This window comes from Chroicocephalus ridibundus, chromosome 8 (assembly GCF_963924245.1).
Source record: "Chroicocephalus ridibundus chromosome 8, bChrRid1.1, whole genome shotgun sequence".
Classification (NCBI taxonomy): Eukaryota; Metazoa; Chordata; class Aves; order Charadriiformes; family Laridae; genus Chroicocephalus; species Chroicocephalus ridibundus.
The window spans coordinates 7,273,036-7,286,318 of record NC_086291.1 but is presented as its reverse complement, the minus strand read 5'-3'; the positions used below and the strand labels follow the sequence as shown (position 1 = coordinate 7,286,318).

At 42.4% G+C, this 13,283-nt stretch overlaps 1 protein-coding gene across 4 annotated transcripts in view; it reads right to left on the bottom strand.

Annotated features, from left to right (window-relative positions):
* The window catches only part of CC2D1B (coiled-coil and C2 domain containing 1B), a 35,953-nt gene that overhangs the window by 1,379 nt on the left and 21,291 nt on the right, over window positions 1–13,283 (bottom strand). For 3 of the 4 annotated variants that reach the window (XM_063343961.1, XM_063343962.1, XM_063343963.1), the window contains 9 exons: window positions 12,529–12,654; window positions 11,234–11,292; window positions 10,866–10,982; window positions 10,280–10,353; window positions 9,581–9,639; window positions 7,679–7,730; window positions 6,199–6,298; window positions 2,330–2,420; window positions 1,497–1,627 (listed from right to left, as the gene is read on the bottom strand). In XM_063343961.1, coding sequence (XP_063200031.1) covers window positions 1,508–1,627; window positions 2,330–2,420; window positions 6,199–6,298; window positions 7,679–7,730; window positions 9,581–9,639; window positions 10,280–10,353; window positions 10,866–10,982; window positions 11,234–11,292; window positions 12,529–12,654 — 798 coding nt within the window. In that variant the 3' untranslated portion in view covers window positions 1,497–1,507. Of the gene's footprint in view, window positions 1–1,496; window positions 1,628–2,329; window positions 2,421–6,198; window positions 6,299–7,678; window positions 7,731–9,580; window positions 9,640–10,279; window positions 10,354–10,865; window positions 10,983–11,233; window positions 11,293–12,528; window positions 12,655–13,283 lie in introns of those variants that run through there. The other variant, XR_010072257.1, reaches the window with a different exon arrangement.

Here is a 13,283-nt window from a genome sequence, read left to right as displayed (position 1 = left end):
GTCACTTCAGACAAACGTGTCCCTCAGCCCAACTGTGGAGCTCATGGGCAGGTTCCTGACCCCCTGGGCTGTGAGGAAGAAATCACTACACAAACAGTCCCTTCGGTGCAACAAATTCAGACTCATATTGAAACAAGACCTCCCGATCTGTAAAATCCAACACAATTCGAAAGCAGAGGTGTAGTGAACAGGTGATGCTGCCGTGAAGGTTTGAACCTTAACTGCCATTTATAAATGCAAAGCAAAACAATATGCTAAGGAAGAGGGAGCAGAGAGACCTCAGGAGCTCAAGCAAAGGAAGAGGCATTACTTATTAGAAACTTTGTATTTATACATTGTCTGGTTTCCATGAGAAAAGGTGAGGTTGCTCCATGCTGGTAGAGCAAGGTCATGGTCCAAGAGGACCATAAACACCTGCTCAGAAGGGACAACACAGTCACAGCCCTGCCAATAACACCCTACGACTGCAGGCCATTTGCACCCACACCGAAGGGAGACGTGACTGTCCCTAGCGAGTCGGTGTCCTCTCCGTGGTTTTATGAATGTAAACTGCGGGAGTAGCAAGGACCTAAGTTTCAGGATATCAGTGATTGTGTCCAACTCATCTGAACTTCTTTCAAGCATCAGACACATACGTAGAAGTAGGCTGAACTAAAGATTCCACAGGCAGATGGACTTCTGGTACTTATCTTTCAGTAACTTTATGTAAAACATCACTTTAAAAAAAAGACACCAGAATTTTTAGTACTTATTTCTTTGTGGCTTTTTTTTTTTTTTTTAAGAAGGGAGAACTTGTGATACCTAAAAAGCAGAGTATAAGAAAGGAAGACAAGCTCCCGACCACGCAGTTTCCACAGAGGCTGCCAAGAGGAGGAAGCCTCCCTCTTTTTCATCCTTCTAATACACAGGCACTTTGGCGGCACGCAGCTCCTCTTCTGTACTCAACATGAGCACAGTGGGCACCAGGCACAGTTCTTCAGGTGGCCTCTATTCAACTGTACAGTTTCTCCCTGCCCAGAAGTCTCCAGTATCCAGAATGAAGTCTATCTGCAATCGTTTCCCTCTCAGATGAAGTCAAGCAGACTTTCACGGGACAGCAAACGCCCTTCTCTCGCTTCTGGTGGGGGAAGAAGGGTCCTTGGTAACTCTGGAAGGTTTTTTGCTAACAATACGGATGGACAGAAAGCACCCTCCCTCCTAGAAAGGACTCGTCCATCTTATTTTCTAAAAATAATTCTAAATAAAGGTGATTCTAGAAGCTCTCCCTGTATTTCAAGTGATTGTGAAATAGCATCTTTGATACACAAACTAATCAGGGATTCTGTAACCTCGTTTCTGAAATTATGTCAACTCACCACCACAAATATAAAGATGAATAGTACCAAAGCCAGGGCTATGTAATTAGGTCAATGTCAACAAAAGACACGATTCAAGCAGAGTCTATCTGTAGCCCTGTCAAGTTCTGGCCAGACGATCTTTACATGCAGAATTCATACCTCAGTTAGAACTAATGTTCAAGGACCAGCCAGTTTTCTGTAATTGTTTGAAGATCTTGACCACTGAGGGGCTCCCTGAGTCTCACTTTTACCTCCAGTTTCCCTCCAGTGGGCTTCCTGCCGTCAAAAATCTGGAAGAACCACAAAAAGAAGAGCAGTTAGCGCACAGACCAATGACAACGTCAAACTATAGTGCCTCAGGCAACCACAGACTTTATTTCCCCATGACTAAAGGATGACAGAGATCACCTGCAGGGGACTGTGGTGCCGGGAGGTGTCACAGCCACGTGCTTCCCGGTATTCAGCAGAGCAGGCTGCCCACCCGACTGGCGTGAGGCACCTGTACCACCGGCTGCACTACCTCTGCAAGCCCCGACATACAAGTGGACTCCGTGGGCAGCTCAGAGGACGCTGAGGGCAGCGGCGTCCTGAGCACGGCTGTGATGCAGCACCAGGGATTATTTTTTTACGGTTCCGCTTTGTGATCTACTGGATCTTACAGCAGCTCTCTGTCTGCTCTGGCAGTCTTCACTGAACCCTTTGATCTGTTAGCTACCAACACAAATATTTTTGGGAATCGTCCGAATTCCTGGTCCTGACAAAGGAAACTATCTTGATACAGCGAATTTGCAGAAGACTCCCCAAGAAGTTCCCAGTACCAGAACAGTCACAGCTAAGACACGCTTCAAGAGATGATAAAACAGCCAGCCCATTTTTTAACAAACTCATGCAACACAAAACCGTCACGTGTATACAGATACCTTTATCCAGTGCGACCATTCATTTTCCCTTTGTGTTCAAATACTAGAATACACCTCACCCAGAAAACATACCTCGATGATCTCTCTAACTTCACATTCTGATTCCAGCTTTTCCAGTTTCAAGTGTGCTGTCCCCACCTGCTTGTCACTTCTGAAAAAGGACCTGTTTCAAAGAAACCTTCCTTAATCGAATGGGTAGGGTTTTTCAGAACACGGAAGAGAAAGCAAGCTTAGAGCCCATCAAGCCCTATTTGCACCATCACTGCATCCAGGAGGATCAGTCACGACACGCTACTAAAGCCCTACCAACCGGGCTGCAAGGGGCAAACCCTTAGGGAACCAGACTATAAGCACAAGATATGGAAGGACTCATTTTTTAATTACTCTCTTCCAAGAAAATTAAAGATGAGAGTAGTGAAGAAAAACAATCGACCAAACTAGCACTTCGAATGGCAGCAGCTTTTGTCCCTGCACAGGGCAACAGGGAAGAATGGCCCAAGAGCCAGGACAGACAGCAACCTTCTGCTACGGGCTGAAAAACTTCCCAAGGAAGTTACATCTCTCATCAAAACAAATGTTTCACAGGCACACGCTGGTTTTGGCAAACTACTTATTAGGAAAAAATCACATGAATCATTCTGTTTCATTTTGACAAATCAAAACACTCAATTTCAACAAGTAAGAACATTTCACTTCAGCTATTGTTTTGATTCACCTTCATCCTGGTAGTTTTAACAGTCAGGAACTATAATTTTAGAATTTCTAGTCTGCTGAAATTAAACACGAAGCATTTTCATCCTGCAAGGAAAGCAATCGACTTTTCTCTGCTGCAGTCACTTCTGTTGAACAGTTTTATCAGCAAGAGACCCATCTTTACCTTAAGAGAGACAGGTGGTACAATCCTCATCCAGACGAATTCCTACAAAAGGCACCAGCTAAAACTAAAACACACTAATTCCACAGAAGCATTCAGCTCAAAGCACTGGATTTCTCTGCCTGCATCCAAGCATTTCTCTGCAGCCTCCAAAAGGTTTGATACCTAGAGTTTCTGGAGGCAGGAAAGCCAACCAGACACCCCTTTTTTATGCCATTCTAATTAGGTAAAAACCAAGCAAGCAAACCAAAAACATACAAAAAACCCCCTACCCAACCCCAAAACTTCCACCCTTCTTCCTATTATCACTAAGAGGTATTATGATATTATCAAGCAAGACGTGACATATGCAATGAAAACTCTGAAGACGATTATATGATCACATCATCTGTGGCAACGGTAACCGGTATATTAATACACAGACCTGATGTGCCATCAGCGCCTACCACTTCCAAGTGGACATCTGTGCACCCAATTGTCTAAAATCTCTGCTGGAAAAGGAGGAAGGTTGTTTCCTCACATCCACCGCCTCAATGATTGCTTCGTTCATATATTCTCCAAATAGCTCCTATCAACCGCAGTATAACGAGCCTGACATCCACACTTTACCCTCACTTTCCGCCTCGTGTGTTCAGAAATAGCATCAGGGACGCTATGGCTCATGTAGCACGTAAGTCTCTACCGATGAGGAGGACAACGGTCTGGTACCATAAGCCCAGGCTGCAGCAAGCTCACAGCACGGAGCTCAGACGTTTCCAGGTGGGATAAAGAGCCCAAGACCACTACTACTCTGAATGCGCTGAAGGTGCAGTCAGTCACGGTTAGGAAGTGCATCTCTTCTAAAAAGCTGTTGGTGAAGGACCTGAAAGACTCCACCTCAGCTGTTCAGATTGCTTCTTATTTGTCAGTTTGTCCATCTCAACACAAATTGCTACAGAAAAGAAAAACAATGCCATAAATACTTCAGCATCTGACAGTGCTGCCTCCAAACACGACGCCCAGGAATTCTGTTGACAGAAAGCCTTCCAAAGATGGAACTGTATTCTCCATCAATGAGACCACAGCAGACTCACAAAATCATTTAGAAAAGTTCAGAATTTATTAGCTTACGTGCTGCTAGAATACTTCCTTCGCATCACAAGCACCTTAAAATAAAGAAGGATTAGGTAACTGCACTGCAGTATATTGGCCACTTTGCTCATAAACTTAAAAAGAGAATCAGCAATTCTTCTAGATTAATTTTTAAAGCATTTTTTCCATTTTATAATTCAAGAAACGATAAAGACCGGTTCATCTCTGATCAGTTCTAGGGGGTTTGCAGTGAAGAATGTGAACTTGCTCTAGGCCATGGCTTCAGAAACAGCTCTGGGGAAATCTCCTTTTATCTTCAGAAGCTTTTAGGAGAGGTTTAAGGAGACAGTTTTCCTTTGGAAAAATACACTGCTGGGTTTTTACTTCAAAGTGTTTTTTACACTGAAATTTAATATATGTGACCTGAAACAAGCCTCCTTTGCTCACTGAGAGAAAATAATTCTTGGGAGATGGTCAAAGAGCTGTCAGAGACACCAAAACTACAACACCTACAAGCATTTCTGAAAGTATTATCCATTATAGTCTTGAAGAAAGACAGAGAGCAGAGGGGCTTCAGAAAAGAGCCTGGATCACTTAATCCTCTCCTTTCTCCTGAGAAGATGGCTGGGGGAAGGTGATCAGGGGGCATTTCTTCTTTTTCTCCTTCCCTGTTGCTATTTGCCATGGGAAACTGCCATCCCTCCACCCCAATCCAGAAATGAGCACGTATTTAACTTGCTAGATTCCTGTTCTAAGAACAAGCAAACAAAAAAAATCTCAGAACCTAAAAAGAGACATCCTGCACAGATTTTTTTTTTTTTTTTTGTAATCTTCAAAAAGGCTTCAAAGGGCAATCTGGAGCTGGCACACAACTCATCAATCACTGGAGACTGTTTCCCAATGGGTGAACTTAAGCCTGAGCTCACACCTTAAAAACAAGCACAGTTCCAGCTGGTAAGAGAACAGGATACTCCCCATATGCGCAACGGTATGCAAAAGATAGGGAAAAATGTTTGAAACAAATGTAAATGCTTAACAGTTCTATGCAAAAGAGGCAGGATCTCTAATGATGAAATCCCGAACAACAGAGCAGTGGAGCAGTCAGGATTGACAGAGAAAGACTAAGAAAAATCAGCTTTTGCTTCAACAGAGATGCAGATGGAAGATCTGGAGTAAAAACAATGTGACTTTAGCTCACAAATTTAAACATCTACAACTCGAAAAGCATCTCGGAGAAGCTATGGATCATTTCTGCATGTCCCAGTAAGAGAAACAAAGAATAGCACAAAGAGCCACCGAGACAAAACCCGGTTATCCAACATCCCAAGTCACGGATCACAACCAACTTGGGGACTAGTGAATATAGGCCACTCCGATTTTGAATAACTCAGTAATGAGCCTAGACGTAAGGATGATTTCCCTGAACGTTACCAACTGTTAACATCCATCTCATCATCGTGATCTCTGACATGAGGGGAGTCCGTCCCTCTCAAGGCAGTCTAACAGTTTGCAGTGTTCAGTAAGTATTGTAAGATCCTCAGAATGAAGAGAAGTACAAAACCATGGCACTAGTTCTGCCGTCATCTGTCATCTGATTTACTGCTATGAATGTTTTGCTGCCAGTACTACTTCGTTATTCTACAAAGTTATCCCATGTAACGTTGAAATCTTCTAGTCCTGACAACCAAAACCAAACTGGATAAGAGTCAAACCAATGTGAAGCTGAATCATTACCTTCTCAGTCTCATCAACTCCTCTTAACACACTGATCCTCAACTGATCTGCCAGTTATCAATCAACTTCGCTGAATTCTGCCTTCTTTTAATCCCCACAGGTAAGATCCAGAGCTCAGGCACATTTTGAAAGGAGTTCTCAGACATGAGAACCAGACAACTGTTTATTGCTAGCTTAAAGATTGTGCTTCATACATTTCAGTTACGGCACTCTTTTCCACTGTTACGAGAAGCAATGAGGGGGGAGCAAACTGCGGACTTACCCTTTATGAAATACTTCAAATTTAATTCCTTTGGACCGAATTGCTCGTCGGAAACCTCTGTGATTTCGGTTGATGTTCAACTTAAACAACTGGTTATATTCTACAGTCAAGATACAGAAAAATGAAAGAAAGCTGTGAAAGTCAAACTATATGCAGTGCTCTATTACATGCAGGTCCTCAGACCTCTGTTCCTCTCAGTTTGGCCCATTTGTGCAAGGCACTTCACATGCGTATGAACGTCCTTCTCAGGAGGTTATTTCAGTCATTAACAAGTTAGTGGCCCTGTGGAACCATTCATTTGTCATCCCCACTTTAGAGGGACAGAAACCAAACTGCAGAAAAACTAAGCCGTCATGAGGAGGTGACAAGTTACTGGAGAGCCCAAACTGGAGAATCTAGGTCTTTTAGCAATTAAACAGAGTGTCTGTGGCTAAGAAAAACGTACAAAATAATAAGGAACAAGCATAGGAAGGTTGGAATGACTGGGAAGGGGTATTTTTCTAATGTAATTAATACTGTTTTAACACCAGTGTCATTTATGAGCGTGACAAGAACTACACCACAGGATACCTTTTTATCAGAGTCTCACACCATTGTACAACTGATGTTCAAAGACTGCTCTGCTGTGCTACCCAGCCTGGGAACCCAAACCACTAAAGCCAAGGGGCCGCTCAGCAAGTGCAGATCAAGTTATTGGAAGATTTGGAACAGAGCACTCAGTATCAGAGCTTCTACTCCTACCAGAAAATACATATAAACTCAAAAGAAATATACATATATATGTATTGCTTTTGAGATAAATTCACAACTAGTAATTTGGATACCGAATTCAAAGTTGTTTGGATACCAGACGGCTGCTTACTGCAAGAATTGAAAAAAAAAATAATATAGCAGTAAAGCAAACTCAGAGTGCAAGACGATTAATTCTAAAATGCACAATGGTCTAATACCGGTGGCTAGGTACAAAGAGGTATTTTTCAAAAGGTACAAATATTAGTTGGTTCCAAGATACATTGTCTTAAAAAAATTAAAATCTATTACTGCAATGATGCTTTGTCAGGTTTAAAAATGTTATCTGATTAGCAAAAATCATGATAGAGTTGGCAATCTCACAGGACACAAAATCTGACTGAAAAAGATCTGATCCACGGAGATATTAAAATTAATAATTTAACTTATTTAATAAAGAAAACGATTTATCTGGCCCACCTCCCAGCAGGGATGACAGTAACAGCTGGAGCATGGCCGGTAACGCGATAATTTTGCTAATTCCTAACACAGTAACTATCATCAACATTGGGATGAGGGTGAAGAAATTGCCAACACATCTGGACATCACCCTCCAAAAAGCACTTTCATAAGAAAGAAGAAAAAAGGTGATGTGAGGCCCTCTGGCCTGATTCACAGTATGAGACGAGTCTACTCTCCACTGATTCCTAAGGTGCAATGTCTTCCCCTCTGTCCCAGAAAAAGTACTAACCTGGAGAATTGTTATTGTTAATTACAGGTGTTTTACTCTTTTGAGGTTGCTCCTATTAAGAGAGACACACGTTACATAAAACCATCAGATATTATTTCAAAATACAAAGCAGTAACCATTTCTATTACCAGCTCTTTTTTATACCTATACAAGAAACATGAGGTTTAGGGGTTTATCTGAATGGTAAGAAGAGCCATGGTACATTCCAGACTAAAATATTTGGATTTCATTGTGGTAACAAGTATAATACTAGATAAAGAATAAGCCAAAACATTACATTAAATGTAAGAGCCACAGATAAGCTACATGGTCACACTCAATTCAATCCAATCATCGTAAAGTCACTCACTGCGGCTGTTAAACTATATGATAAACTGTGCACGTTCCACGACACAGTAATTCTCTTCCTTCTGCATTAGTTGGAATAATAAGCTACACAAGGAATTCATCACAAATCATTCAGGGAATTGCCCTACTATTATTTTGCCTGACAACCAATCTGCCACCAAAATGAATTAACTTTTAACCTAAAGCAGAGTACAAACTAAATCTCTGGGGACCGAACAAGGACAACGTGACCTAATTATTGCAGCTACTTTGCAAAACTGATTTCAGCTATGAAGGAGAAAGGTGGTGTATTTGACTGTTGTCTCAGCAGCAGAGATCTGGCTTTTTTTTTTTTTTTTAAAAAACAAAGAAAAATAGATTAAAAGCAACTATGCCGATTCTTACTTATTTCCCAGAAAATAATTCATACAGACCAATTCTGTCTTCAACCACCCTAATGCCAGGGACTCCTCCATTGAGGCCTTGTGTAACTCAAACCTAAACACAAACCTGATCTGACCATCACCAATCTCCCACTGGTAATTGAATTTATTTTAATGGAATTGCTGCAAAATTTCCTAGGAGGTAAAAATCTAGGCTCTGTACTCTCACAGGGCTAAGTATTAATCCTGTAAAAGCAAAGATTGCTTTTGCCCTACAGAGAAAGCAGCGTAAGACCCAGCACTTCTACTGACGGTAAGACCAGGCAGCCCTCCTTGAAAGCCCTTCCAGCTCAATGGTTTCAGTATTTTTCAGACCAGAGACTGCTTTTAAAGGTGAGGGGAACACAATGACACTGGGGAGTTTCAAGGAAAGAAGCAATATATATATGTATACATATTTTTTATGTACATATACATGCATATACACACAAGTATTAATTAGTAACGTCAGAAACTCATGACCTAAGTCCTTTCTCCAGATATTCATATATATTTTTGCTAACTAAATCACCAGGAGTCACATGTATTTATTTGATGACAAAGATTAACCTTTTCAATCCATTTCTATAATTATAGCAGATGTCCAAAAGCTAATGCCTTTAAAACATTGATTTCTTAAAGGAATGGGACTTGGAGGGAGGTCACATCCAAGGTGGCCCCTCTCCCCTACTGACAATTTTGCGTGCCCTTGTGTTTGGTTGAAGTTACCAGTGCACCCCTGAAAGAAATGAACTCCTACAAACTTTGCGAACACTGGAAACAGTCTGATTAGCATCTTCAGGGGCAAATGGTGGGCATGGCTCAGCACTGTGAATGCTGTTTAGCAGTAAGCTGGTGGTCAGCCAGCCACAGAACATGCAAGCCTGAAGGAGACACAACACCACTAAGTGTAAGGTGGTGTGGAGAACATCAAGAGAAAGGTGCAGCAAAGCTCAAATCTGCAGGAAACAGATTCATCAGTTCTGTTTCTCAGAAAAACTTTATTTTTTTAAAAAATAAATTCAGGCATTATGCCTACAAGTGTTTTCCCTTTCTATAAGAAAACCTAGACTTCCTCCTTGAAGCCCTCACAAGCTAATACAGTGGCAAGGGTCACAGGCTGAGGAACAGAAGAGCCAGGACACACACTCACCGCACTCGGGTACTGAAATTCAAACTTCACAAATGCATCCAAATCTCTTGGCGATACACCTGAATGAGACAACAACCAGCCAACACAGGTATTTTCATTGTATCTGTAATGCTGAGCAGGATTTTCATGAGCACCTAACTGATTTTCTGTAGGACTCATGACCTGTCTCTTGACAACTGAAAAACCCATCCATCAAACCAAAATCCATAGAAAGCTGACATCCAAAGGAAAACACCTACTTTTCTTAACGCCGCTCTTAGTCCTGAGACAGTCTAGCACAGATGGTTTACAAGCTCCCAGAAACAAGGGACTAAAAGCAGTAACATTGGCAAGAGCAACTCCCTGTCTACTGAAGGGTCCATACACACTAAGGTGGCAGGCACTCATCACAAAATAGGAGATAAACATGAAACTTAAACTATTACCCAGTTATGAGTGAACCCAGCTGAACTTAAAGTTCTTCCCTCTGTCCAGATGGAACCCAAACTATCTTTAGGCTTCTGGTTTGTTTTTTTTTCAAATACCATTTAATGGTTTTTGGGGGGCTTGAGCCTGAAATGGGGTTATTTTGTTTTAATGAGTGCTGCCTACAAAGGTCTTGACTCCTGAAGTGGTCTTCAAGGTAGAAAAAAAATAATTCCCCACTACTTTCCTCAGCTACTCAAAGGAAAAAGCTGACGTGCCCTTTCGAGTACATACCTGGCGGAGCTGGGAGGTTTATCCCCCTGACAATAAGAAGGTGCATTTCTGTGCTGTTGAGCTCAGAAAATATCCTGTGAAAAAACAGACAAAAAAGTGTATTCATCCGAGTAGCCCACCACCACCTGATCCACTGCCAGACCAGGATGCCACTGGTATTTGTCACATCTTTTTCAATAGTGCACTCGTACATAGATCATGTTCATAAATTACCAACGAACAACGAAAGAGCACAAACTGAGATGATAACATCTCTGGGGTATAGAGAGAAGTGCCACGAACAAAGCCCAAAGGCAACAGGATTGAGGGAGAAATACAGAGGATGGAAGAGTGGCAGAAGCAGCAGAATATGAGATGAAGCTGAAGATATTTTGAAAACAAGAGAACCCAGAAGAGAAGTTAGAGAACAAGTTCTTTGTATTTAAATTGTTGAGAGCGTCCTTTCAGGCATGCTGAGCCTAACCCTAGTTTGCCACCCGAATGCTGAGCCACCCAAGTTTGCTGGGGCGCACAGTTCCCTAAACAAGAGCTAGAAACCAGAAAACTCATTCCAGTCTGCCTGAGAAATCCATTTGTTTTTCCACACCTTATCATTTTAAAGGTTCTTTCCTCGAAGTGATGGCTTGGAGGATCCATTCCTTGCGCTCGTGCAAGCTGTAGGATGTCCATGTCTTTTTTACAACCTTGTGCCAGTTTCTCAAACCTATAGAAAAGGCAAACAAACAATAGAAAAGCTACACAGGTACCGGAACATCAGAGCATTCTGCCAGATACAGGCCACAGAGTAAGCCTCAGACCAGAGGACTGAGAGCAACCTGGAGACGCAGGCCTCACAGTTACTGATGCTTTCACATAATGAGAAGCTTATCAACCATTATCTTCAGAGGGGTCAGGCAGACTGAAGCCTGAACTGACCACATTGTGGGATGATTAACAGCGGGCAGTGTGTCTTACCGAGTTGTTTCTGCTACATTTCCCAGATGCATGAATTGCTTGGAATACTGCAAACACCTCTGTCAACAGAAACAAAAGCAAACAAATACGAATGCACTCAGCGATCCTTACATGCAGATTCATGACTGGCAGGGAGTTCTGAGGTTGAGGATAACCTAATTTAAGAAAAGCCAAGAGTTTTCCCAAGTCACCCAAAACCATCCACACCCTGAGTCCTTTAAGCCCAAAGCTGAGCAGAGCATTTGTTTGAGCTGTTCTGCCCTATTACTTTTTAATCACTTAATTTCTAGGTGTGAGGTTCACCCAAGGGCTAGGTTTAATCATCCGGGTACTATATACAAACTTCAGTGCTCGTATTTAATAGCGATTACTTGATAGTCTCAATCTCCAAGCACACCCTCTGACCCCAACTAGCAGAGAATCCAACTCTGAAAATTTTCCACTTTGGGACACACAAAATCAGAAGTATTTTAGAAGAAAAACAAAAGACCCCAGAGAAATAATGATGGCTTATAATCACGGAATCACGGAATCTTCAGAGTTGGAAGGGACCTCTAGAGATCATCTAGTCCAACTCCCCTGCTAGAGCAGGATTGCCTAAAGCACATCCCTCAGGGCTGCATCCAGGCGGGTCTTGAAAATCTCCAGAGAAGGGGACTCCACAACTTCCCTGGGCAGCCTGTTCCAGTGCTCTGTCACCCTCACCGTAAAGAAGTTTTTCCGTGTATTTGAACGGAACTTCCTATGTTCTAGCTTGTGCCCATTGCCCCTTGTCCTGTCGCTGGGAACCATTGAAAAGAGCCTGTCTCCGTCCTCCTTAAACCCACCCTTTAGATACTTGTAAACATTAATCAGGTCCCCCCTCAACCTTCTCTTCTCCAGGCTAAAGAGTCCCAGCTCTTTCAGCCTTTCCTCATAAGGGAGGTGCTCCAGTCCCATAATCATCTTGGTTGCCCTACGCTGGACTCGCTCCAGTAGTTCCCTGTCCCTCTTGAACTGGGGAGCCCAAAACTGGACACAGTACTCCAGTTGTGGCCTCACCAGTGCAGAGTAGAGGGGGAGAATGACCTCCCTCGACCTACTGGCAACAGTCTTCCCTATGCAGCCCAGGATGCCATTGACCTTCTTGGCGACAAGGGCACACTGCTGGCTCATGGATAATTTGCTGTCTACCAGGACCCCCAGGTCCTTCTCCTCAGAGCTGCTTTATATTAATAAAAGCCAGAAAAATGTAAAAAAAAAAAAACCAAAACAAAACAAGCCCAGAACTTTTTCAAAAAAGATAAAGGAGTCACCTCATGTTGGTCCTTCAGCAATTTTATGAGCTGTGCATATACCTCATCTGCTTTCTGAGACAGTCTGACATCTTCATGGTGTATGAAGATAAAATCACCCTCATCATCTGTAGGGGGTGATGGCAGCTGCAACACAAGAACACCACATTTCAGAGTTCTGATAGGAAAAAATGAAGCAGGCAAAAGCAGTCAGAATGTATGGAAAGGTCAGTGAAGGGAGATGGGTTGTTTTTCTTCTCAAGGCAATTCCAACCCAACCACTACTTACACCACTGCCTGACAATAGATTAAGTCATAAACCCCTGCAAAATGTCTTACAGGCCTAGTTCCCTGATTATTCAGGTCAAGAGAGCTATTACAGTGCAGTTTGGTTTCCCCATCTACCCAAATAGCAAGAGAAACCAGGGCATCATTGTATCACGTGCACCTGATCCTCATCCCAAAATGGAGTTAGGACACAGCTAAGAGATGCACTCACACCCTAAGCCCAGGGAATACTTCCAAGCTGCATGGTTTAGGTGTGCCATTGTAAATCAAGGAGAAAATGGTTCACGAAGACTAAATTTTCTCAAAATCCAGCACATTTGAGGAGCAGCAGAGGAAACAAAATGAAACAAAAACTAAAATAAAAAATGTAGGGGAATTTCAGGGCTCAGGAATTCCCAGATTTGTCACTTGAGCAAACTAACTTAATTTGTGCCCAGAAATATCTATTAAATCATTCACTGTTTCAAGTAAGCATTTAGATGTCCAAG